Genomic DNA, 25,951 nt, shown 5'->3' with positions numbered 1-25,951 from the left:
GTTGCCTTAGCTGCCCTGCAGGGCCCCACCTGGGCTGCAGGGACTTGGTGCTCAACTTCCTGCGTGTTTTAGAATTAAAACCACAATAAACAAGTGTCAAAACTCTACTGCAGCAGCGGGGGCTCTGCTCTGGAACATGAACCTTTCTGGCCCAGAGCTGGCTGGGCCTTAGGATGGGGTGTCTGCCCCCCAGCGGGGAAGCAGCAGCGCATGGGGCTGCCTTGCTCAAGCTGGGGCAGGCTCTGGCTAGCAGGCTTTGTCGGCTGAGTTGGCGTGGGGGTGCCGTCCTACCCAGCCCCTGCCCCTACCCAGCCCCTTGCAGCCCCAGCACCCAGCCTGGCATCAGGGACTCTGGTCCACTTGTTCCAGTGTGACTGAGGGCAAAGTCTAGGCTTGGGGGTGTGGCCAGCCTACCTCTGTGCTGGCAGGCCTGAGAGGTGCTGAGCACCCTCACTGGACCATCTGCCCCCAGCAGAGCAGCTCCTGCCGGTATCTCCTGCCAGCCTGGGCCCTCTACCCTGGCTGCGAAACAGTCCAGCAGGGCCCCTACCTGCCGTGCTTGTCCTACCTGTGCAGCCGCCAGGCCCCATCACCTGTCCTGCATCCCCGGCCCTCCGGTCACCTCTGGGCTCAGTCTTACTGCTGGAGCCTGCCGGCTGCCCCCATGCCAGCTGGGTCACCTTGGCGGCACCTGGACACTGGTGGCCATACCAGGGTGGGGCAGAGGCAGGTCTGGCTCTTTCCACCCAGGCAGAGCTCAGAGGTGGATCTCCTACCTTGCCTGGCTTTGTGGGATATGGGCCTCATTCCTGAGCTGTTACAGCTCTGTGAGGGGCGGGGGGGGCTCGATAGCCGTTCCTGCTGAAAGGACTCTACAGGGTCCCTGACCTGCAGTCGGGGGCGCTGCTGAAGGGGAAAAGTTGGCCTGAGTTTAAAGTGCTGCTGCCTAGCCTACCCCAGCCCTGCAAAAGTGGGTGCACCAGGGAGCACGGGGGCTGGTGCATGCGGAGAGGCTGGATCTGGCTTTCACTGGTGGATGAGGGCACATTGTGCAGAAATGGCAAATTACAGCTGCCCATTGCGACGGACCAGCCTGGTCTGAGCACAGTTGAGGGCATCTGCTCAGGAAACCCCAGCAATATCCGTGCCCCAGTGTGACGGACTGGGCCGTGTCTGGGCACAGCTGAGGGCTCCCGCTCAGGGCGAATTGCTCAAATCTGGGGCTCCTTACAGCCCCCAGACTGGCGACCCCTCCAAACAGGCCACTAACCAGTCCCACAGAGCGCTTCAGCTGCCTGCCTGAAGCCTCACAAGCAAAACCCCTCCGACATCCCAACAATATCCGTGCCCCAGATGGCCCCGGGCCTATACACAGGTGGGGGGTCCTAGCACCCAATCCCACCTACCCCGAACAAGTTCTGTCCGGTTCCAAGAAACCAGCCACAGATCCCTGGTCAATTTACCCTCTGGATCTTACCCACAAATCACGCTGGGCCAATCCTTTAGAATCTAACAACTAAAGGTTTATTAACACAAGAAAGAAAAGCCTGAGAGTAAGGTTGTTAAAGAATAGTACATTACATGCACCGAATCTCCCAGTTCTCGATGCAGGCTCTAGCAGAGATGTTACAGCTGCTGGTTTAAAAGTTCTTGTTGCACATCCTAGCATCAAGATGGGTTCACAGGTCTTCCGGGCTCTTCGATCCCTGCAATGCTGCCTCTGGGATGAAGTGCTGAGCTGAGAACAAAATGGCATCGACCACATGGCCTAATTATACCCCCTTCCTGGCCTCTTCTGGTACGCAGCAGGTCACCTGGTCAGAGGCCAATCCCTGTGTTTCCTGCTGGCTGCTCTCAGGTGACAGCCCCCATTCTTTGGGTGTGTCCTTGGCCCATCAAGTGCCATTGTCCCACAGGGCCTGGCTAATCAGCCTGATCATAGCAATGCTCAACCACATTCAGAGAAATATTCAGCTTCCACACAGATTACAGATTCCTACCTACACACACAGACATTACTCACATAAATAGCGTACATAGGATCAGCAAACAATAAGCTCCCATTCAATTCCCCACATGGCTCCCTTTTATACCAATTTCTGGGGCCAACACCCTCATCTAGGGGTGCAGCAGCGATCTGGCTGCTTCCCTCCAATTCGGTAATGTGGCACCCAGATGGCCCCTGGCCTCATGTACCGGTGAGGGGTTCTAGAGCCCAATCCCACCTACCTTGAACGAGTTCTGTCCGGTCCCAAGAAACCAGCCACATCCCTGGTCAATTTACCTTCTGGACCTTACCCACAAATCACGCGGCACCAATCCCTTAGAATCTATGATCTAAGGCTACGTCTAGACTGGCATGATTTTCTGGAAATGCTTTTAATGGAAAAGTAAACAATTCTGTGCTCTTTACACTGGCCATCTTGCGCAAATGATTTGCACAAGAGGGTTTTTGCCCGCACAGGAGCAGCACAGTATTTCTGCAAGAACACTGACAATCTTACATGCGATCGCCAGTGTTCTTGCAGAAATTCAAGCGGCCAGTGTAGACAGCTGGCAAGTTTTTCTGCAAAAGCAGATGATTTTGCAGAAAAACTTGGCACTCTAGACCCAGCCTAAAGGTTTATTACCACAAGAAAGAAAAGCATGAGAGTAAGGTTAAAGGATAGTGCATTACATGCATTGAATCTCCCGGTACTCATAAGACTTTAAGGTCAGAAGGGACCATTATGATCATCTAGTCTGACCCCCTGCACTGTGCAGGCCACAGAATCTCACCCACCCCTCCTAGAATAATCCTCTCACCTAGATCTCAGATATTGAAGCCTTCAAATACTTTGAAGACCCCAAGATGCAGAGAATCCTCCAACTGTGATCTGTACCCCATGCTACAGAGGAAGGCGAAAAACCTCCAGGGCCTCTGCCAATCTACCCTGGAGGAAAATTCCTTCCCGACCCCAAATATGGCAGCTAAACTCTGAGCATGTGGGCAAGACTCATCAGCCAGACACCCAGAAAGTTCTCTATAGTAACTCCTATCATCCCTCCATTGACCTATTTCCCACTGATAATGAATGGTCAATTAGTTACCAAGATCATGTTATCTCATCAAACCATCCCCTTCATAAACCCATCTAGTTTAATCTTGAAGCCAGATAGATCTTTTGCCCCCACTACTTCCCTTGGAAGGCCGTTCCAGAACTTCACTCCTCTAATGGTTAGAAACCTTCGTCTAATCTCAAGTCTAAACTTCCTACTAGCCCCTTATATCCATTTGTTCTTGTATCCACATTGGTATTAAACTTAAATAATTCCTCTCCGTCCCTGGTATTTATCCCTCTAATATATTTAAAGAGTGCAATCATGTCCCCCCTCAGCCTTCTTTTGGTTAAGGTAAACAAGCCAAGCTCCTTGAGTCTCCTTTCATAAGACAGGTTTTCCATTCCTCGGATCATCCTAGTGGCCCTTCTTTGTACCTGTTCCAGTTTGAATTCATCCTTCTTAAACATGGGAGACCAGAACTGCACACAGTATTCCAAATGGGGTCTCACCAATGCCTTGTATAATGGCACTAACACCTCCTTATCCCTACTGGAAATACCTCGCCTAATACATCCCAAGATCGTATTAGCCTTTTTCACGGCCATGTCACAATGGCGGCTCATAGTCATTCTATGATCAACCAGGACTCCGAGGTCCTTCTCCTCCTCCGTTACTTCCAACTGATGTATCCCCAGCTTATAACTAAAATTCTTGTTATTAATCCCTAAATGCATAACCTTACACTTCTCACTATTAAGTTTCATCCTATTGCTATCACTCCAATTTACAAGATCATCCAGATCTTCCTGTATGATATCCCGATCCTTTTCTGAATTGGCAATACCTCCCAACTTTGTGTCATCCGCAAATTTTATTAGGACACTTCCACTGTTGGTGCCAAGATCAGCAATAAAAAGATTAAATAAAATTGGCCCCAAAACTGATCCCTGAGGAACTCCGCTAGTAACCTTCCTCCAACCTCACAGTTCACCTTTCAATATGACCCGCTGTAGTCTCCCCTTTAACCAGTTGCTTATCCACCTCTCAACTTTCATATTAATCCCTATCTTTTCCAATTTAACCAATAATTCCCCATGTGGTACTGTATCAAATGCCTTACTAAAGTTGAGGTAGATTAAATCCACATGCGCATTCTCGATGAAGGCTCTAGCAGAGATGTTACAGCTGCTGGTTTAAAAATCCTTGTTGTGCATCCTAGCATCAGGATGGGTCCACAGGTCTTTCTGGCTCTTTGATCCCTGCATGGCTGCCTCTGGGATGAAGTGCTGAGCTGAGTACCAAGATGGAGTCGACCACATGGCCTATTTATCCCTCCTTCCTGGTCTCTTCTTGGCTATAGCAGGTCATCTGTCCTGTGGCCTATCCCTGTGTTCCCTGCTGGTAGCCACTAGGTATGAGTCACCACTCTTGAGGTGTGTCCTTGGCCTATAGAGGGCTATTGTTCCAGAGCTTTGCTCGTTAGCATGTCCATAGGCTGAGCTGCTTTGCCCATAGTTCAACCACATACAGAGAAACAGTTGGTTAGCAAAATACATGCTTCTCACTTCACATACAGACATTATACAATCCCATGAATAGCATATATGGAATCAGAAGAAAGTAGGCTTCTACTGGACACCTCACGTGGCCCCCTTTGTGCCACTTTTGGGGCCAACGCCCCCCCCTCCCCGGGTGTAGCAGTGATCTGGCTGCTTCCCTCAAAATCCAGTAACGTGATACCCATGCCCTGCCTCAGCACGTGTGACATGCAGCCCTGTCTGCCCATTCTGCGCATGCATGCTGCATACTTGGTCTGTATGTGTTCTGCACATGCACACTATATGTTCTGCACATGCGCTACACATGCCTGCTTGCTCTGCACACGCACACTGTATATGCTCTGCACATGCATGCTGCGTGCTTGGTCTACACATATTCTACATATGCGTGCTTGCTCTGCACAAGCACACTGTGCACGTATGCTTACAGCACATGCACGCTCGCTCTGCACACTTGCTCTGTGCACGCATGCTGCACTCAGTCTGTACATGCTGTATACATGCACGCTCACTCTGCACATGCGCTACACAGGCACGCACGCACCACATCTGTCTGCACCTGTGCACAGGCAGTAGCAGCTGATTTGTAACTTGGCACACACCCAGAATGGCCCTTCAGCTCCCAGGGGCTCTGGATCCCCTCAGTAAGACCCTGCTGCTGCACCCTTCTCCTGGCTGGGGTGCAGGATTGGAGCTGATCAAAGGACACTGCCTGGTTGAGCTCAGCCCTGAGCCCCGTGCTGGACGCCAGCAGCTGGGCTCTCCCTGCTTTGCTGGGTTAGTTGGGCAAGACCTGGCCCTGCTCTGGGCCCATTTGTCTGGCTGTAAAATGGGCACAGTGCGACGGACAGTAGCAGCTAGTAGAGATCGGGGGAGGGCGTCCTCTGCTTTGAACTATTGGCTGCTTAAAATACCTGAGTGAAGCTGGGCAGCTTCCCAGCTGGGCTCGTCCCTCCGTGCTGCTGCCTCGTTCCCAGCCTGGCTGTGGCTGTGGTGGGTTAATGGACTCCGGGAACGCTGCCATGAACCCTCCCGGCTGCAGTGTGGGGCGGCCGTGGGGCCCTGCTGCGGGAAGCCGGCTGAGCTGCGTAGGACCAGCGTGCGCTTGGCTGGGTGTGGAGGGTTCAGGGGGGCTGGTTCCTGGGGGAGGCCGGAGTCTCTCCCTCGGTCCCAGCCCCCGCTCACACAGTGGGGCAGCCGCAGGGAGGGGGCCCAGCCTGGGGGTGACACAGCTGGGGTGGCCTGGCCCACGTGGGCCCTTCGGGGCCGGGCAGAGGCGCCCACAGGCGGAAGCTGCTCTTCCCCCAGCCCGCCTTGGGCCGCTTTCTTCACGTGACCGGTTCAACGCCAGGAGGCTTTCAGGGGCCATGAGAGCTTGGTGCTGATGCCGGGGGCTCTGGGCCAACCAGTGCCCCACGCCGTGGGGTCCCCGCCTGGGAGCAAGCGCCCCCAACGTGTGGGGCCGAGGGCGATTCCTCCCTGAGCCCTTGGCTGGGCCTGGCACGCTCCCCTTTGGCTGCGGCGGCACTGGCCCTGGAGGAGCCGTTCTAGCACTAACAGAGCGGGGGGCCATGACACCCCCCCGCCCCCGATTCCAATGGGTTTAGTGCTCAGGGAGAGGGCTCTGGGCTTCCCGCCCTGGGGCGGCAGCACCGATGGGATGGGGGAGCCGGGCGTCGCCCGGAGCCTCGTGTGCGCTGCAGGGCAGAGGGGAGCGTGGTTACCTGGGCTGGTGAGTGGCTGAATCGCACTCAGCTCAGCACCTCTGGTTTTCACGCCCTTGGAAAGCTGGCCCTGCCCGCAGCACGGCGCCCCTTGGCTCCACACCCATCCAGCGGGACCGGCACCGCCTACTTCCTGGCTGTTCCCAGGGCATCTCCCACCCAACAGGGGCCTGGTGTGACCCTCCTCTTCGTCCTCCTCCTGGTTGGATTTCATGTTGAACTCCCCCTCCCGCCGGTGGGAGCTGGGCGAGCCCTGGAAACGCAGCGACTGACTGTGGCCGCCAGCAGACGCCCCTGCTCAGTGGCCAAGCCAAACCAGAAAGTTTTGTGTCCCATGTGCCCTGGAGCCACCCTCCCCCCCCCCCGCCAGGTGCCTGCTGCCAGCCGGGGGGGCTGCTCACAGGCACGTCACAGCTCCAGTCCTGGGGCTCTCGAGGGCTCCCGCTGGCTTCGGGGGAGAATTCGCCGGGTTTATTTTTGAGGCCGAAGACAAGCTGAGGGGTTTGCAGTTGGAGCCGCTCCTGGTGCTTCCCTGGGGCGGGAGCATGGCTCAGCCGCTGGGCTGCCCTGGGACTCCCCGGCAGAGAGGAGGGACCCTGGACACACCGGGACCTCTGAGTGACTGCGACGTGCTGTTCTCGCCTTTCCCCGCTGGTTCCCTCCGGCCCTTTCCCCGGCCTCTGCTCGCCCGTTCTCTCCTTCGCTCGCCCTGGCGCCTAATCCCTGTCGCTCGCCCCGGCGCCTAATCCCTGTTACCCCCGGGAATTCCGAACGCCCCTCGGCTCCTCCAGACCCCCAGCCTGGCCCCTGCACCCCAGCCCCAATAGCTCCACAGTCCTGGGTCGGACCCAAAAATCCGGAGATTGGCCCCAATCGTGAGATTTTAAGGTAAGAGAGACGAGTGGGTTTGCTCTGTCCTGACTGGTGAGCTCCCCACGTGCCCCGCCCCAGAGCGTGCGCTGCCAGCAGACCTGGCGCTCTCCAGCAAGCGGCTCTGCCCCACGGCAGGAGCGCCCGACAGCACCCACCCTCTTCCCAGCCTTGTCAATCCCTTCGGCTGCCCCTCCATGGCCGAAGCCCTTCCACAAGGTGGCAATGGATCTAGTGGAGCCTCTCAGCAGGGCGACCCGGACAGGGGAGAAATACATCCTGGTGGGGTGGACTTCACTACTCGCTACCCCGAGGCCGGGGCTCTGCCCTCAGTCGAGGCGCACATGGTGGCAGAAGCGCTGAGGACCATTTTCAGCAGGGTGGGGTTCCCCAAGGTCCTTACAGACCAGGGCTCCAACTTCACGTCGGCCCTGCTCCGGTGCTTGTGGGAGAGGTGTGGGGCCCAGCACACCTGGGTCTCAGCGGGCCAGCCCCAGTCCAACGGGCTCAAACAAATGCAGAAAACCTTCCCGGACCAGCACCCGCAGGACTGGAACAAGGACTTACCCACCTTCTGTTTGCACACGGGGAAGTGCCCCAGGAATCCAGGGGTTCTTCCTGCTCACGTTGCTGTAGGGAGAAGGGTGAGGGGCCCCCTAGACCTGATGAGGGATGAACGGGATGGGGAGGCCTCTCCGGACGGTGAGTCAGTGGTGGAGGATGTATTGACCTTCCGGGAAAGGCTCGCTGAGCTCATGGGCCTGGCCAGGGAGAACCTAGCCCAGGCCCAGAGGAGGCAGGAAGTGTAGTATGACCACCCGGCACACGCCTGCTCCTACCCCAGTGGGGAAGAACAAGCTGCAGGCGGCCTGGGACAGTCCCTTCAAGGTCATCTCAGGTAACGGGGTGAGCTCTGGGGTGGAGCTGTCCAGCCGGGGCCACTGCCAGCGGGTGCACCATGTCCACATGATGAAGCTGTACCGGGACGGGGAGAGGTTGGTGCTGGCTGCGGGGGAGCAGTGGGAGGACAAGGGGGAGGATCCCCTGGTGGGTTTCCTCCCCGAGGCTGGTGCCACGCTGGAGTCAATTCCCCTCTCAGACCAGCTCACCCCGGCCCAGCAGGCAGAGATCAGGGAGGTGCAACGTTCCTGCCAGCAGCTGTTCTCCTCCCGGCCCCGGCTCACTAACCTCGCTGTGCACTGGGTGGAGCCGCGGTGTCTGGGACCCTGGTGACCCCAGCCCTGCTCAGAGGACACGGCTGGTTCTGGCCAGAGAGACAAGGGGCAGCAGAGGGGACCCCAGTGACCGGCCCAGCTGGCCCCAGGGAGGGGGGAGCATTGGACGGGGAGGGAGGCGGAGAAGAGGAGCCGGGTGACCCTCTTACCTGGGGAGAAGACACTGGCGGGGGAGGGGCTGTTGCTGGGGGTGTTGGGGGCTCTGCTGGGAGACGGGGGCTGCTTTGGGGGGCTGAGGGCAGAGCAGGCAGAGCCCAGCCGGCCGCAGGGGAGACTGACGTGCGGGGCCGGGGGGGCCAGGCCGACTGGCCGGAGGGACCCGTTGCTGCTCAAAGCTCAATAAAGCCCCGGTCGGTGCTGGCTGATAGTCGCTCTGGGCTGGAGAACAGGGGGCGCTTCCCTCCGGGAGGGGAGGCCCTGGGGGTCCGGAGGGAGGGGACCCCCCAAGGGGGCTCACGGCAGAGGCAGGCGGCTGAGGCCCTGAGAGGTGCCATCCTGGAGGCGGAGGGGCAGCCCCCCCCCCGGTGAGAGTGGGCCCCCCAGGAGAGGGTCTCTGCACTGGAGGGGCTCCCCGAGAAGGGGCTGCCGCACTGGAGGGGGGGTCCCCCCGGGGACGGATGGGCCGAGCGTGGGACCTGAGAGCCGTGACGCTCTGGCCAGTGCCCAGCGGCAGGTGCGTGGGTTGGGAGCCCTCAGGTGAGACCGGGGCCTGTGCGGCTACTAAGGAGTCCCTGGAGGCCCTGCTCCGTCGCTTCCCTCGCCCAGCACCCCCCTGCCCGGTGGGCGCCTGCAGCTGCCACACCCCACCCAGGGAGGGCGTCTCCAGCAGGGCTGAGTGTTCCGGGTCAGAGACTGGCTACTGCCGGCTCCATGCGGCCACTGCCCAGCAGGGAGGCCCTGGCTGGCATGTGAGCAGCCTGCGTGCAGCTCCCCACACGGTCCCAGTGCTGCTTGGGGGGGGGCTGGCTGCGTGTGGCCCCGGCGGAGGGGAAGGTGGAGGCCGCCGGGAGCAGCTGCAGTTGCCGGCGCTGGTGCATTGTGCGTGTAGGTTGGAGCAGGTGCTCGGGGAGCGCGGAGGATGCTGGCAGGCGGAGGGAGGGGTCTGAGCCGCTCACGTGTCTCCTCTGCCTTTCTCCTCCTCGCCCCGGCAATGCTGGGCTCGTCTCTGTTGCTGCAGACGCCGGCTGGAGGAGGAGCAGCCTCCCGGCCCTGCCGCCTCGGCCCCTGCCCCACCGCCTCCCCCGCCGTGGGGCCGGTTTCACAGCTCTGCACCCTCCCCCCGTGGGCACCGAGAGCCCCGCCCGAGCCCACCCGGCGCTCAATGCAGAGCCCCAAGAAGAAAGGGCAGCGCGGTCTCTGCTGTGCAGCGTGAGCCCCGCCGGGGCAGGTCCCAGCGCGCCCGGAGCCGGGGAGCATGAGGCAAGCATGAGCCTCCTGCAGCAGTGGGTGTTCGCAGCCTTCATCTCCCTCCTGCCGCCGGCTGGTAAGTGCTGCCTGGGCAGGCTCCCAACTTCAGGCTCCTCGGCCCTCCGGGCTCCGGCTGGCTTGGCGCACGCAGGGTGGGGCTGCGGGCGGGAGCCTCTGTCCCCCACGACCTCCCGCGCCCGCCGGTCCGGTCCCACCTGTCCCTGGCCGCCCTGGGCTCGGCCGCCCACCCCTTCTTCCCCCGCTTGTTTTCCCTGCCGGGACTGCAGTGTCTGTTGCTGCAGGCTCACGTTTTCCTCCCCACACCTTGGCGAGGGAGCGCTCCGCCCCTGCCTCTCCCCCGCCTGCGGGAGCTGGGGGTGGGCGGCCGCTCCCCACTCTCCCCCGGCTGACTCCCAACCTCCCCGGGGCCAGCTGGATCCCACCGCAGCTTCTGCTCCTTTGCTCTCGGCAGGGCGTGCGAAGGCCGAGCCGCAGCCCGGGGCTCTGCAGGGGCGGTTCCCCGGCCCCAGATGGGACACGGGGCCGGTGGCCTCCGAAATCACCCACCCCAGCAGGCTAGTGGGGCAGAGCGCGGGAGGAGAAGTCCCGAAGCATCAGCTGGACACCAGGGTCAGGAATGAACCTCGCGGAGGAGGCAGCCCTGTAAGTGAATCCGCACAAGCGCCCCCGGGCACAGTCAGCGCCTCGCACCCAGGACTGCGGGGCGGGGCGGGGCGGGGGAGAGGCCCTTCCCGGGTGGGGGTGGGGGAGAAGCCGAGCTGGGATGGGTGGGGGTGGGGGCGGGGCAGGGGCCGTTCCCAGGGGGGCAGGTGGGGGCGACAGAGTCTTCCAGGTTCACAAAGCTGCTTCATGACTCAGCCGCCTGAAGGGCCCCAGGGCAGGGCCTGGCCCCGTCCCGTCCCGTCCCAGGCCGTGGCCACGCCCGGTGGGGGGGGGGGACCCCGCCACAGCCCCTGCTGGGCCCGGCCTGGCACCTGCGGCTCCGGGGCGGGGGCGGGGCTGGGGCAGATGTGTGGCCAGGAGGGCGTTACTGGAGGGGCCCTGGACGCGCAGGGGGGACGTGCCTGGCCGGGGGGCTGGTCCTCGCCCGGGGAACCGGCTGCGCTGGGGGACCCCTGGGCCCGGCTGCGGGGCCCTGCTGGGCCCAATCCGCGCAGACACTGGGCCCGGGAGGCTGCAGCCCGGCTGGGGCGCACGATGGATCCGGTGAGCCAGCTCCCAGCGCAGCCAGCCGCCCGCCGGAGCCCGCCCGGCCTCCCCCAGCCTCGTGGCGTCCCGCAGCCCCCCCCGCGGGCCCAGCCCCTGGCTCCGTGGGGCGCTCAGCTGGGGGGGGGGCTCCCAAATGGCTTTTCCAGCTCCCAGCGCAGAGTCTTGCCCCTTGGATAACAACCTGCTGCTGCTGCCAGCCCTGCTGGAGCTGCCCGTCCTGGGAGTCGGCAGGTCCCAGGCTCCCGCGTGGCTGGGGCGGAATTTCCCGGTGGCCCCTCGCTCTGCGGCACCCACAGCCCGACCCGTGACGCAGGGGGCGGGGCTTAGGGCCCCCAGGGGTGACGCCGTGGGGAGGGCCTGTTTGCTGGCCAGTCCGCTCCTGGCAGTGACCCCCGGGGCTGGCCTGAGAGCGGCTCCCCCGCATTTCGCCGCAGAGCCCCTGCCAGGCACCAAACCCCGCCCCTCCCCCGGTGCCGGCCCTGCCACCCTGGCCAGTTCCAGGGACCCGGCGGCTGGGCAGCATGGTGGTCTGAGCCCCCCGCACCCGCCAGTGTCCTGACTCCTGCACCCCCCCACACCCCCACCCTGAGCCCCCCGCACCCAGCCCCTGCCCTGACTCCTGCACCCCCCACACCCCCACCCTGAGCCCCCCGCACCCAGCCCCTGCCCTGACTCCTGCACCCCCCACACCCCCACCCTGAGCCCCCCACACCCAGCCCCTGCCCTGACTCCTGCACCCCCCACACCCCCACCCTGAGCCCCCCGCACCCAGCCCCTGCCCTGACTCCTGCACCCCCCACACCCCCACCCTGAGCCCCCCACCCAGCCCCTGCCCTGACTCCTGCACCCCCCACACCCCCACCCTGAGCCCCCCACCCAGCCCCTGCCCTGACTCCTGCACCCCCCCACACCCCCACCCTGAGCCCCCCGCACCCAGCCCCTGCCCTGACTCCTGCACCCCCCACACCCCTACCCTGAGCCCCCCACCCAGCCCCTGCCCTGACTCCTGCACCCCCCACACCCTCACCCTGAGCCCCCCGCACCCGCCAGTGTCCTGACTCCTGCACCCCCCCACACCCCCACCCTGAGCCCCCCGCACCCAGCCCCTGCCCTGACTCCTGCACCCCCCACACCCCCACCCTGAGCCCCCCGCACACAGCCCCTGCCCTGACTCCTGCACCCCCCACACCCCCACCCTGAGCCCCCCGCACCCAGCCCCTGCCCTGACTCCTGCACCCCCCACATCCCCACCCTGAGCCCCCCGCACCCAGCCCCTGCCCTGACTCCTGCACCCCCCACACCCCCACCCTGAGCCCCCCACCCAGCCCCTGCCCTGACTCCTGCACCCCCCACACCCCCACCCTGAGCCCCCCGCACCCAGCCCCTGCCCTGACTCCTGCACCCCCCACACCCCCACCCTGAGCCCCCCACCCAGCCCCTGCCCTGACTCCTGCACCCCCCACACCCCCACCCTGAGCCCCCCACCCAGCCCCTGCCCTGACTCCTGCACCCCCCACACCCCCACCCTGAGCCCCCCACCCAGCCCCTGCCCTGACTCCTGCACCCCCCCACACCCCCACCCTGAGCCCCCCACCCAGCCCCTGCCCTGACTCCTGCACCCCCCACCCCCACCCTGAGCCCCCAGCACCCAGCCCCTGCCCTGACTCCTGCACCCCCCCACACTCCCACCCTGAGCCCCCAGCACCCAGCCCCTGCCCTGACTCCTGCACCCCCCCACCCCCACCCTGAGCCCCCAGCACCCGGCCCCCTCCACGGGCTGGAAAAGGCAGGGGGGCCATGGCCTCTGGGGCTGTCTCCTCGCCTCAGCCAGGGTCCCTTCATCCCCCCTCCTGCCCCTCCAGGCTCTGATGGCAGCAGGCCCAGGGCAGGGGCTGGCGATTCCAGAGCCCTGCCAGAGCCAAGCAGCCGGAGCCCCGGGCCGAGCCGCAGGCGCCTCCACGACCCGGGGCTGGATCCGGCTCCACTGGCCGTAGGACGCCCCCAGCGAGCCCAGGCCGGAGGCGATGGCACAGACCCCCCCGCGCTGCTCAGCCAGGGAGCTGCCCAAAGCGGGGCCCCCCCAGTCACTCAGCTGCCCGGGGGGGGGGCCTGCAGCTCGTGTTTTACTTGGTTTTGCCCCCCCGCCCCCGCTCTTCTGCCCTGTGGGCACCAGCCCCGACCCGCAGGAGCCGCCCCAGCCCCACACCTGGCCGCTGCTCCAGAGCTCCAGGGCCACGGGGGGACCCACGCCCAGGTCACTGACACCAGCCTGCACCCCGCTGGCACGTCGCACGGCTCAGTCATGCCCGGCACCTCGCACCAGGGTGGCCGTGAGCTGGGGCGCCCCAGGGAGTGGCCGGCTTGGGGGGGCAGGCTGGATGCTGCCGGCCACCACACACGGATCGGCTTCCCGTGCTGGGCCTGCTTGGCTCCCCCCCCCCCGCTCTGCCCCCGCCAGCCGGAGCCCAGCCCCCACCCGCCCTTGGTCCCAGCGCCTGACAGCTGGGGGGGGAGGCCCCAGCCCTGGTGGGCCCGAGCCAGCACCCACAGCCCCTGGGCAGCCACGGCACACCCAGCCTCCAGCCCCGGAGCTCGGGCAGCCGGGCAGTGCGGTCCCAGCCGCCTCTGGGGATTCAGCAGCCAGGCAGCGCGGTGACCACAGTCCCAGGCCCGAGCCCCCACCCCCACCCTTAGCCCCCCAATCCCCTGAGCTCCCCCACCCCCTGCCCTGACTCCTGCACCCCCAGCCCCACCCTCAGCCCCCAGACTCCAATCCCCTGAACTCCCCCACCCCCTGCCCTGACTCCTGCACCCCCAGCCCCACCCTCAGCCCCCAATCCCCTGAGACCCCCACACCCACCTCGTGCCCTGACTCTTGCACCCCCAGCCCCACCCTCAGCCCCCAGCCCCCAATCCCCTGAGACCCCCACACCCACCCCGTGCCCTGACTCTTGCACCCCCAGCCCCACCCTCAGCCCCCAGACCCCAATCCCCTGAGACCCCCACACCCCAACCGTCTTGACTCCTGCACCCCCACCCCCTGCCCTGCGCCCCCACCCATACTTCTGTGTCTTGCAAGCAGAGTTGAGTTGCAGCCCCCCAACCTGCCCTGAGCCCCCGGGGGTTGCAGTGCCCCAGGCCTGTAAGAAACGTCGCTTCCTTGCACCCGCTGGCCGTGGCCTTTGCCGATGGGGGCCCGGTGCCAGGGCTGAGCCGCACGAGCTGGCCAGGCTGGTCTGTGAGCCCCAGGATGGTTTGCTGCCCTGAACTGGGCTCCTACCCCCGGGCTGCCCCCGTCGGGGGGGGGGGCAGGGCCCTGGGCTGGCCGGCCGGCTGGGCAGTGGGGGGGTATTTTGCTGGCACTTTTTGGCGGACAAAGGAGGGACCTGAACAGGCGCCTGCTGCATTGTGAGCGGGGAGGCCGTGGCCTGCGCCCGGCGCCCTCGCGCTAGTAGAACGACAAAGCGAACGTTGAACGGACTCAACTGGCCAGCTCAGGGGTGGGCAACAGTTTTCAATGGGGGGGGGCTGCACTTTTCTGCTCCATTAATGGAGGGGGCGGGGTCCGGGGCTCAGTTTGGGTGCAGGAGGGGGGCTGACCTGGTGCAGGGTGTGGGGGTGCATGGAGGGTGTTTAGGTGCAGGGGGCAGGGAGTTGGAGTGAGGGTGGGGGAGGGGAAGGGTGTTTGCAGGGGTGTGTGACATGGGCAGGGGGTTGGACGGGGGAGGGTTTGGGTGCGGGGGGGGGCAGGGCAGGGGGTTGGACGGGGGAGGGTTTGGGTGCGGGGGGGGGGGGGTGACCAGGGCAGGGGGTTGGACGGGGGAGGGTTTGGGTGCGGGGGGGGGGGGTGACCAGGGCAGGGGGTTGGACGGGGGAGGGTTTGGGTGCGGGGGGGGGGGTGACCAGGGCATGGAGTGACTAGGGCAGGGGGTTGGACGGGGGAGGGTTTGGGTGCGGGGGGGGGGGGTGACCAGGGCATGGAGTGACTAGGGCAGGGGGTTGGATGGGGGAGGGTTTGGGTGCGGGGGGGTGACCAGGGCATGGAGTGACTAGGGCAGGGGGTTGGATGGGGGAGGGTTTGGGTGCGGGGGGGGGGCAGGGCAGGGGGTTGGACGGGGGAGGGTTTGGGTGCGGGGGGGGGGCAGGGCAGGGGGTTGGACGGGGGAGGGTTTGGGTGCGGGGGGGGGGGGTGACCAGGGCAGGGGGTTGGACGGGGGAGGGTTTGGGTGCGGGGGGGGGGGTGACCAGGGCATGGAGTGACTAGGGCAGGGGGTTGGACGGGGGAGGGTTTGGGTGCGGGGGGGGGGTGACCAGGGCATGGAGTGACTAGGGCAGGGGGTTGGACGGGGGAGGGTTTGGGTGCGGGGGGGGGCAGGGCAGGAGGTTGGACGGGGGAGGGTTTGGGTGTGGGGGGGGGGCAGGGCAGGGGGTTGGACGGGGGAGGGTTTGGGTGTGGGGGGGGGCAGGGCAGGGGGTTGGACGGGGGAGGGTTTGGGTGCGGGGGGGGTGACCAGGGCATGGAGTGACCAGGGCAGGGGGTTGGACGGGGGAGGGTTTGGGTGGGGGGGGGTGACCAGGGCATGGAGTGACTAGGGCAGGGGGTTGGACGGGGGAGGGTTTGGGTGGGGGGGGGGTGACCAGGGCATGGAGTGACTAGGGCAGGGGGTTGGACGGGGGAGGGTTTGGGTGGGGGGGGGGTGACCAGGGCATGGAGTGACTAGGGCAGGGGGTTGGACGGGGGAGGGTTTGGGTGCGGGGGGGGGGGACCAGGGCATGGAGTGACTAGGGCAGGGGGTTGGACGGGGGAGGGTTTGGGTGGGGGGGGGGTGACCAGGGCATGGAGTGACTAGGGCAGGGGGTTGGATGGGGGAGGGTTTGGGTGCGGGGGGGGGGTGACCAGGGCAGGGGGTTGGACGGGGGAGGGTTTGGGTGCGGGGGGGGGGGGCAGGGCAGGGGGTTGGACGGGGGAGGGTTTGGGTGCGGGGGGGGGGGTGACCAGGGCAGGGGGTTGGACGGGGGAGGGTTTGGGTGCGGGGGGGGGGGGGCAGGGCAGGGGGTTGGACGGGGGAGGGTTTGGGTGCGGGGGGGGGGGGGGGTGACCAGGGCAGGGGGTTGGACGGGGGAGGGTTTGGGTGCGGGGGGGGACAGGGGGTTGGACGGGGGAGGGTTTGGGTGCGGGGGGGGGGGGGGGTGACCAGGGCAGGGGGTTGGACGGGGGAGGGTTTGGGTGCGGGGGGGGGGGGGTGACCAGGGCAGGGGGTTGGACGGGGGAGGGTTTGGGTGCGGGGGGGGGGTGACTAGGGCAGGGGGTTGGACGGTGAGTGTTTGAATCCTTCTCCTCTGGCTTTGGAGCTGCAGCGTTAGCCCCACCCCCACTGCCTTGCCCTTCCCCGCCAGGTCTGCAGTCTCCGGCTGGACTGGGGTCCCCTTTCCCTCCTTCTAGGGGCCGACCGGGGCCGGGGAATCCGTCAGCTCAGCCCAGGTACCCCGGCGGGTACCTGAGTCCCTGGTCAAGAGATGCTCCATTTTCACTCAGCCAGAACCACCTACTTTATCCAGGGTCGGCAGCCGCCTCTCACGAGCCCCCTTGGCCGGTCTGTGCGGTGCCCCAGAGCAGGGCAGGGGCCGCCTCTCACGAGCCCCCTTGGCCGGTCTGTGCGGTGCCCCAGAGCAGGGCAGGGGCCGCCTCTCACGAGCCCCCTTGGCCGGTCTGTGCAGTGCCCCAGAGCAGGGCAGGGGCCGCCTCTCACGAGCCCCCTTGGCCGGTCTGTGCGGTGCCCCAGAGCAGGGCAGGGGCCGCCTCTCACGAGCCCCCTTGGCTGGTCTGTGCGGTGCCCCAGAGCAGGGCAGGGGCCGTCTCTCACGAGCCCCCTTGGCCGGTCTGTGCAGTGCCCCAGAGCAGGGCAGGGGCCGCCTCTCACGAGCCCCCTTGGCTGGTCTGTGCGGTGCCCCAGAGCAGGGCAGGGGCCGTCTCTCGCGAGCCCCCTTGGCCGGTCTGTGCGGTGCCCCAGAGCAGGGCAGGGGCCGTCTCTCGCGAGCCCCCTTGGCCGGTCTGTGCGGTGCCCCAGAGCAGGGCAGGGGCCGTCTCTCACGAGCCCCCTTGGCCGGTCTGTGCGGTGCCCCAGAGCAGGGCAGGGGCCGCCTCTCACGAGCCCCCTTGGCTGGTCTGTGCGGTGCCCCAGAGCAGGGCAGGGGCCGTCTCTCGCGAGCCCCCTTGGCCGGTCTGTGCGGTGCCCCAGAGCAGGGCAGGGGCCGCCTCTCACGAGCCCCCTTGGCCGGTCTGTGCGGTGCCCCAGAGCAGGGCAGGGGCCGCCTCTCACGAGCCCCCTTGGCCGGTCTGTGCGGTGCCCCAGAGCAGGGCAGGGGCCGTCTCTCATGGCGGTGCCCCCTTGCAGGCTCTGTGTGAGCCTGTTTGTCTCAGTTCTTGCACCAGGGTGGCACCGGCCTCTCCCACTGCTCCCCCGGCCCCCCCGGTGCTTTCCGTGGATCTGGGGACTCCGCCTTTCTGCCGAGACACATGCACCCCCCTGCCGGGCTCTAGTTCCGTGTCTCAGCCCCGCTATGGGGCGGTAGCACCAAGACTCCCTTCCTGCGGCACCGCTTCCCTTAACAGGCCAGGGTCCATATGGCACCTCGCTTGCTCTGGCCTGTTTTCGGGCACCACCTGCCCATGCTGACCTGCCCATGGTCCTGCTGCTCCCCGAGGCTCCCTCTCCCAGTGCTGGGCAGCCACCGACGGCTCTGGCCCTGCTGCTGCCTTGTACATGGCCCTGGCTGGTCACTTCAGCAGCGCCTCGGGCTGGCTGCTTCACGGCAGCAGGACTCCTCCGCTCGTTCCTGGGGCAGGGAGAAGCAGGCCCACAAGGCCTCCAGCCCCGCCACAGTCGGTGTAAACTCCTCCCTTCCCTTAGCTACTCTACCCTGCCCTGGGCTGAGATCTAACCTGCTTCCCCAGCACCTCCTGAGCCCTCCATTCAGGCCCGTGGTGCCTGCTCCCTCCCGTCGGTCTATGCAGGTGCCCTTCGTAGTTGCCATAACTTTGAGCCGTAGCTTTGGGAGCCTGGAGTCTTGATGGCAGATTCCCCGGGTTGTGACGTCCTCCGACAACGGTCTCCTCACGCCCATCTCCTAAGCGCCCATCAAGGGAGGACAATGCCGTCCTAACATGCCTACTGTCCGGCCCCTCTGGACGGGCCCTGGGACAGGACAGCGAGTGGCACACAGGGGTGTGAAATTGCCTTTTCACGGCATTGCAAGCGGACACGTGGCGCGTCCACGGAGTGTCACAGCTTCTTCAATGCCAAGCTGTGGCCAGACACGGCCTGGTCCCTCACACAAGCCTTTCGCTGGGTGCACTGTCCTTTGCCGGGCTGTGACCTGAGCATGAGCAGCTGATGCCGAGAGCAAGGGGGACGGTTTCTCCAAGGCAGTGAACCAATTCCGGGCATGTTTGTTTCCGTTGCGCACAGCAGCAAAGCTAAAGTGCACCGGTGCTGGCAACAGCAAACCCAGCGCTTCCCACGCGCCGCGCCGGCACTCGGGAGTCCGGGCAGGCCGCTTCCGGACGGCAGCACCACGCCGAGAAGCATGTTCCTTGTGATTTGGGGGGTGCAAACCGAGTGGTTTCCAACATCCCTGGTTGGAAGGAGACGGTTGGGGTGACAGACCGTGCACCCCCGTCCGCAGCCAGTAGACTAGGGAGGGTTTATTGCTCCTCAGAGATCCAGTGTGGCCGGGGTCAATGTGGACATTGGAGTGAGGGGGCTGGCAGCCTCAGAGCCCGCGAGGCAGAAGTGCACAGGCCCCAGGTCCCCCAGCTCTCTATTTAGCCCTTTCCCTTCATGTTTGCCCCACCAAGACTAAACGAACACCCCCAGCCACTGGTCCTGAGCCCCCCGCTGCTCCGCCTCCTCCATTGTTCTGCTCCCAAACCCAAGGTGAATCTTGTCGCCTGGACGTGAGACGCTGACACACGTCCACAGTGAGTCATGCCTGGCCTCTCCCCCCTCATGCAGAGAGAGCTGCAAAAAATGTGGGGGGAGACTGAGGTACACGCACACGCACACACACGCACACACACACGCGCACACACGCACGCACACACCCACACACGCACACCCACACGCACACCCACACACACACACCCACACACACCCACACGCACACACACGCACACACACGCGCACACACACGCGCACACACGCGCACACACGCGCACACACGCGCACACACGCGCACACACGCGCACACACGCACACACACGCACACACACACACACACCCACGCACACCCACACGCACACCCACACACACACACGCACACACACACGCACACACACGCACACCCACACGCACACCCACACACACACACCCACACACACCCACACGCACACACACACACACGCACACACACGCACACACACACGCACGCACACGCACACACACGCACGTACACTGCAGTACCCCCCACTAGGTCGGTCACAGTTGGTTTCCAACATCCCTTGTGCTGGAGAATGGCCTCAGCTGGAATATTGTGTCCAGTTCTGGGCACCGCATTTCAAGAAGGATGTGGAGAAATTGGAGAGGGTCCAGAGAAGAGCAACAAGAATCATTAACAGGTCTAGAGAACATGCCCTGTGAAGGAGACTGAAAGAACTGGGCTTGTTTAGTTTGGAAAGGAGAAGATTGAGGGGGGACATGAGAGCAGTTTTCAGGTATCTAAAAGGTGTCATAAGGAGGAGGGAGAAAACTTGTTCATCTTGGCCTCTGAAGACAGAACAAGGAGCAAGGGGCTTAAACTGCAGCAAGGGAGGTTTAGGTTGGACATTAGGAAAAAGTTCCTGCCTGTCAGGGGGGTCAAACACTGGAATAAATTGCCTGGGGAGGTTGTGAGATCCCATCTCGGGAGATATTGAAGAGCAGGTTCGATAAGTGTCTGCCAGGGATGGTCTAGGGTGCTGGGTCCTGCCGTGAGGGCGGGGGCTGGACTCGATGACCCTCGAGGTCCCTTCCAGTCCTAGTGCTCTGGGATTCGATGAGGTCCCATGGGCTGCTGTGGAACAGCCAACAGGCTGCAAACAGGCAAATTCCAGTGTCCTGCTTGCCCCCACGTGCTTCCTCAGCTTCCGGGCTCCACCTGCCCGCACTGATCTGTCCATGGTCCTGCTGTTCTCCCAGCCCGCTAGGCAGCCAGGCTCCCACTTCCAGTGCCAGGCAGCAACTGACTGCTCTGTCTCTGCTGCCTCTTTTCTATGGCCCTTCCCTGGCCAGTGCCCGGAGCCTGGGGCTGACTTGCTGGGTGCCCTGGGGTGAGCCTCTTTCCCTCGGTGCCGGGGGCACATCTGTGCTGAGGGCCCTCGCTGCTCCGTGGGAGAGGGAAGGCAGAGGGGTGAGCTTCCCTCCCTAGTGCTTATGAAGGGCTTTGGAGTCAGACGGGGAGGGCTGGCCCAGCCTGGGCCTCTGGAGAGATGGGTTCGAGTCCCAGTTCTGCTACTGGCTCCCTGTGAGACATGGAGGGGCTTTGGAGATTCCCATCCAGCTCCGTGCCTCAGTTTCTCCACCCTTTGTCTGCCTTGTCTAACTGGACTGAAAGCTCTTTGGGGAAGGGCTGTTCCTCTTGCTGCGAGGACACTGAGTGGTGGGTGCAAGGCTCAGCCAGCCCTCCCCTGCAGTGAACAGGGCCGTTTGCTCCTCGCCGAGCAGTGGCGCAGGCTGGCTGCAGACTCAGGCGCTACTGCTCAGCTCACGTGGGGCAGCTGCCGAAAACGTCTGGTCAGTTAGGCCACATCTACACTAGGAGATTATTTCCAGGTTGCTAAGTTCAACTTCTGGACTCCGATTTACAAATTTGAACTCGCGTGTCCTCACTCTGGGGGGAGTAGAATGGAGTCAGAGGCAGGCGCCGTCAATGTGGACGTGCATTCAGAGCCTCAGAAAGCTCTCCGGGCAGCTGCTGTAGGACACCTCCCAGAGGGCAGTTAATTCAAGTTAGCGGCACCGGAGTGTCCACACTAACTTGCACTTACAAGTTCAGAATTAGCGTTGTGCTGCTGGGGGGATGCAGTGTTGGCAGGCTGCGTTGCTGGGGGGATGCAGTGCTAGACGACTGTGTTGCTGGGGGGATGCAGTGTTGGCAGGCTGTGTTGCTGGGGATGCAGTGCTAGACGACTGTGTTGCTGGGGGGATGCAGTGTTGGCAGGCTGTGTTGCTGGGGATGCAGTGCTGGACGACTGTGTTGCTGGGGGATGCAGTGCTAGCCTTTTGTATTGCTGGGGGATGCAGGGCTAGCAATTTGTATTACTGGGAGATGCAGCGTTAGCAGCCTGCGTTGCTGAGGAATGCAGTGCTGGCAGGTTGTGTTGCTGGTGAATGCAGTGCTGGATGACTGTTTCTGAGGAAAGCAGTGCTAGCCGTTTGTATTACTGGGAGATTGCAGTGTTGGCAGTTTGTGTTGCTGGGGGATGCAGTGCTGGCAGGTTTGTTGCTGGGGGATGCAGTGCTAGCAGTTTGTGTTGCTTGGGGATGCAGTGCTGGCAGGTTTATTGCTGGGGGGATGCAGTGCTGGCAGGCTGTGTTGCCGGGAGGATGCGGTGCTGGCAGGTTTGTTGCTGGGGGATGCAGTGCTGGCAGTTTGTGTTGCTCGGGAATGCAAGTGCTGGCAGGTTTGTTGCTGGGGATTGCAGTGCTGGCAGGTTTGTTGCTAGGGGATGCAGTGCTGGCAGTTTGTGTGTTGCTGGGGGATGCAGTGCTGGCATTTCGTGTTGCTGGGGGATGCAGTGCTGGCAGGTTTTTGCTGGGGGATGCAGTGCTGGCAGTTTGTATGCTGGGGGATGCAGTGCTGGCAGTTCGTGTTGCTAGGGGATGCAGTGCTGGCAGGTTTGTTGCTAGGGGATGCAGTGCTGGCAGTTCGTGTTGCTGGGGGATGCAGTGCTGGCAGTTTGTGTTGCTAGGGGATGCAGTGCTGGCAGTTCATGTTGCTAGGGGATGCAGTGCTGGCAGGTTGTTGCTAGGGGATGCAGTGCTGGCAGTTCGTGTTGCTGGGGGATGCAGTGCTGGCAGGTTTGTTGCTGGGGGATGCAGTGCTGGCAGTTCGTGTTGCTGGGGGATGCAGTGCTGGCAGGTTTGTTGCTAGGGGATGCAAGTGCTGGCAGTTTGTATTGCTGGGGATGCAGTGCTGACAGTTCGTGTTGCTGGGGATGCAGTGCTGGCAGTTCGTGTTGCTGGGGATGCAGTGCTGGCAGTTCATGTTGCTAGGGGATGCAGTGCTGGCAGGTTTGTTGCTAGGGGATGCAGTTGCTGGCATTTCGTGTTGCTGGGGGATGCAGTGCTGGCAGGTTTTTGCTGGGGGATGCAGTGCTGGCAGTTTGTATTGCTGGGGGATGCAGTGCTGGCAGTTCGTGTTGCTAGGGGATGCAGTGCTGGCAGGTTTGTTGCTAGGGGATGCAGTGCTGCAGTTCGTGTTTGCTGGGGATGCAGTGCTGGCTGTTCGTTGTTGCTGGGGGATGCAGTGCTGGCAGGTTTCTTGCTGGGGGATGCAGTGCTGGCAGGTTTGTTGCTGGAGGATGCAGTGCTGGCAGGTTTGTTGCTGGGGATGCAGTGCTGGCAGTTCGTGTTGCTGGGGGATGCAGTGCTGGCCAGTTCGTGTTGCTGGGGGATGCAGTGCTGGCAGGTTTGTTGCTAGGGGATGCAGTGCTGGCAGTTCGTGTTGCTGGGGATGCAGTGCTGGCAGTTTCTTGCTGGGGGATGCAAGTGCTGGCAGGTTGTTGCTGGAGGATGCAGTGCTGGCAGGTTTGTTGCTGGGGGATGCAGTGCTGGCAGTTCGTGTTGCTGGGGGATGCAGTGCTGGCAGGTTTGTTGCTGGGCAGGGCGTATTTTAACCCCTGCTTCTCTCTGGTTCTTGCAGTTTGTGCACATGGTCCAGGTGAGCTTCCTCATTCGCGCCTTCGGTTCAGCATTCACCTTGGACCTGGAGCTGAACCAGTAAGTGGTTCCTGGGGCTGCAGGCCTGCTGGCTCCGTGCCAGGGCAGGCTGCGTGGGAGCCGGCCAGAACGGGCCTGGGAGGCAGCTCCCCCAGTGCCAGCGGCTTGGGGCAGGGGCTCAGCAGCTGGAGGCGGCGTTCTGGAGCACGTCTCCGCTCGGGCCCCTGAGCAGTGTTCCCTGTAAGCTGGGCACCTGGGCAGCCACTGACACGTCCCCAGCTGATTAGCAGGGCGCTCACTGCCACCCACCGCCGGCAGCAGGTGCCTCCAATGGTGGTGCACATCTTCGTGCACAGGACATTTATTCCGCACATGGGTGGACAAAATTAGAGGGACCCCTTGATCAGCATGAGCCATGCAGGGCACCAAGGGAGATGATGGGGCCCACGAGGGTCAGAGAAGAGGGGCCGCGTGCTCAGTGGTGCTCGCACAAGGCTTTGAGCACATCTGCCAGCGACACGCCGGGGGGGCACCGTGTGCCTGGCACCGTGCTGGGCTGGCTCCAAGCTCCGGCATCAGGTGAACGTCGCCCCCTTAATATTTCATGCACCCTCTGCAGCCGCCCGGCTCTGACACGAAGCCCGGGCCCAGTGTCAGCAGCCTGAGGTGCGCTCCAGAGTTCGGCTGTAATGGGAGCCCGAGTGATCAGCCTGAGTGGCTGGGCGATTGGGTTTCTGCGAAACCTCTGCCCAGCCCTGCCGTGCTGGCCCAGGGTGGGGGGGGCTGATTCCAGGCCCCCGCCCGCTCCCAGCCCAGCTCCCTCCAAGGCACCTGGTGACCCATGTCCTCTCTCATCTTTCCATCCATGTGCGGGATACGTTTTATGGGCACCGAGGCATGTGCAGATGTGCACCACCAGTAGAAACAAACCCTGGCTGGGGCGCTCTGCTGATCAGCTGGGCAGCGTCTGAATCTGTCCTGAGCGGCCGCCGAGGCGCCCCGGCTCCCAGGGAACGCTGCCGGTGCCCCCGCGAGCCCCCAGGCCAGTGGGAGCAGGGCCTGGGTGGACGGTGTATTCGCGGGAGGGGACGGGCAGCTGGGTGCATGGTCCGGGCAGGCACAGCGGAATGACCAGGATGCTCCTGACACACGGAGGGCAGGGGGGTCTGGTTAATCTGACCCCGCAGCCCCCCTGCCCTAGTCCCCGCCTGAGCCAGCAGCAGCACCTCACCTCTCGCCCTCTCCTTCCCGGCAGCCACCTGCTCTCCTCCCGCTATGTGGAGCGGGCACTTTGGCAAGGATGGGAACAGCAGCCACAGCCCGGTGAGTGGGAGCAGCCGGGCACTGGGGCTTGGCGCAGGGCTGGGGGCCCGGCCGAGGCTTTGTAGGAGGCGGACGTGGGACCCCCGGGACGGGCGGGGCTGGTAGGAGGCACGGGATGGGGCGGCCGCAGTGGGGGCTGGCCTGTGAGAGCAGCCGCAGCCGGCAGGGCCAGGGCGTGGCCAGGGGTCAGGAGAGTGGCAGGCCCAGCTGCTCGTGGCTAGAATGGGGGTGAATTTAGCAAAGTTAAGCGCACGAGGGAGCCGCTTGTGAACTGGGTTGCCAGATAGTTTCACAAAAAATACCAAACACGGTGGGAAAAAATTGGTTGAGAAAAAAAAAAAAAACCCAGGGACCACAGTTGTTGAGGAAAAAACCAAAATGGGGACCACAGTTGTCCTGTATTTTCTGGGTTTTTTACCGGACAGAAGCTGCAAATACTAGAACCAATACTGGGCACCTGGCAACCCTACTTGTGTGGCCCATGTAACACCACAAAAGCACATTTGGACGTTAGTGATAATTACCTGTGGAACTCACTGCCACAGGGTGACCTCCAGGCTAAGAATGCAGCAAGCTTCCAGTAGGGACCAGGACTTTCTACGGCTGGATGGCTTGTGGCAGGGGAGTGACTCTGCTGGAGCCCAGCTCTGTCTAGGATGGGGCCTGTCTCGGGGAGAAATGATCTGGGTGCCTCCAACTTCCTCCCGTATCTGAGGCAGGGCCTGGGCTCCAGCTCTGGTGGGCTGGGAATCCAGGCAGGGGGGGAGAGAGGGGCACTGGCTGGGCTGGGGGGGGCTGGGCTGGCAGGGGCTGTGGGGGGGAGGGAGGGGCACTGGCAGGGCTGGGGGGCTGCGGGGGGGGAGGGAGGGGCACTGGCAGGGCTGGGGAGGGCTGCGGGGGGGAGGGAGGGGCACTGGCAGGGCTGGGGGAGCTGCGGGAGGGCAGGGAGGGGCACTGGCAGGGCTGGGGGGGGGAGGGAGGGGCACTGGCAGGGCTGGGGGGGCTGCGGGGGAGGGAGGGGCACTGGCAGGGCTGGGGGGGCTGTGGGGGGGAGGGAGGGGCACTGGCAGGGCTGGGGGGGCTGCGGAGGGAGGGAGGGGCACTGGCAGGGCTGGGGGTTGGCTGCGGGGGGGGAGGGAGGGGCACTGGCAGGGCTGGGGGGGCTGCGGGGGGGGGAGGGAGGGGCACTGGCAGGGCTGGGGGGGCTGCGGGGGGGGGAGGGAGGGGCACTGGCTGGGCTGGGGGGCTGCGGGGGGGGGGAGGGAGGGGCACTGGCAGGGCTGGGGGGCTGCGGGGGGGGAGGGAGGGGCACTGGCAGGGCTGGGGGGGCTGCGGGGGGGGGGAGGGAGGGGCACTGGCAGGGCTGGGGGGGCTGCGGGGGGGGGAGGGAGGGGCACTGGCAGGGCTGGGGGGGCTGCGGGGGGGAGGGAGGGGCACTGGCAGGGCTGGAGGGGCTGCGGGGGGGAGGGAGGGGGCACTGGCAGGGCTGGGGGGACTGCGGGGGGGGGGAGGGGCACTGGCAGGGCGGGGGGTGCTGCGGGGGGGGAGGGAGGGGCACTGGCAGGGCTGGGGGGGCTGCGGGGGAGGGAGGGGCACTGGCAGGGCTGGGGGGGCTGCGGGGGGGAGGGAGGGGCACTATGGCA

General features: G+C 64.2%; 1 protein-coding gene across 1 annotated transcript; it reads left to right on the top strand.

Moving 5' to 3' along the window:
• Positions 1 to 9,256: 9,256 nt before the first annotated feature.
• Positions 9,257 to 25,016, top strand: LOC142826424 (disintegrin and metalloproteinase domain-containing protein 11-like). Its single transcript, XM_075918676.1, has 4 exons — positions 9,257 to 9,913; positions 10,310 to 10,500; positions 22,969 to 23,045; positions 24,241 to 25,016. Exons 1-4 carry the CDS (start codon positions 9,856 to 9,858, stop codon positions 24,371 to 24,373), a joined length of 459 nt encoding a protein of 152 aa, XP_075774791.1. The 5' UTR covers positions 9,257 to 9,855; the 3' UTR covers positions 24,374 to 25,016.
• Positions 25,017 to 25,951: the final 935 nt, after the last annotated feature.

This window comes from Pelodiscus sinensis, unplaced genomic scaffold (genome assembly GCF_049634645.1).
Source record: "Pelodiscus sinensis isolate JC-2024 unplaced genomic scaffold, ASM4963464v1 ctg39, whole genome shotgun sequence".
In the NCBI taxonomy this organism is placed as follows: Eukaryota; Metazoa; Chordata; order Testudines; family Trionychidae; genus Pelodiscus; species Pelodiscus sinensis.
This window is presented reverse-complemented; position numbering and strand designations above follow the sequence as displayed.

Coding starts and splice junctions, on each gene's coding strand:
- LOC142826424 (XM_075918676.1), top strand. CDS start 9,856: ATGAGCCTCCTGCAGCAGTGGGTGTTCGCAGCCTTCATCTCCCTCCTG. Junction 9,914..10,309: donor CTCCCTCCTGCCGCCGGCTG/GTAAGTGCTGCC, acceptor TGCTCTCGGCAG/GGCGTGCGAAGGCCGAGCCG. Junction 23,046..24,240: donor TTGGACCTGGAGCTGAACCA/GTAAGTGGTTCC, acceptor CCTTCCCGGCAG/CCACCTGCTCTCCTCCCGCT.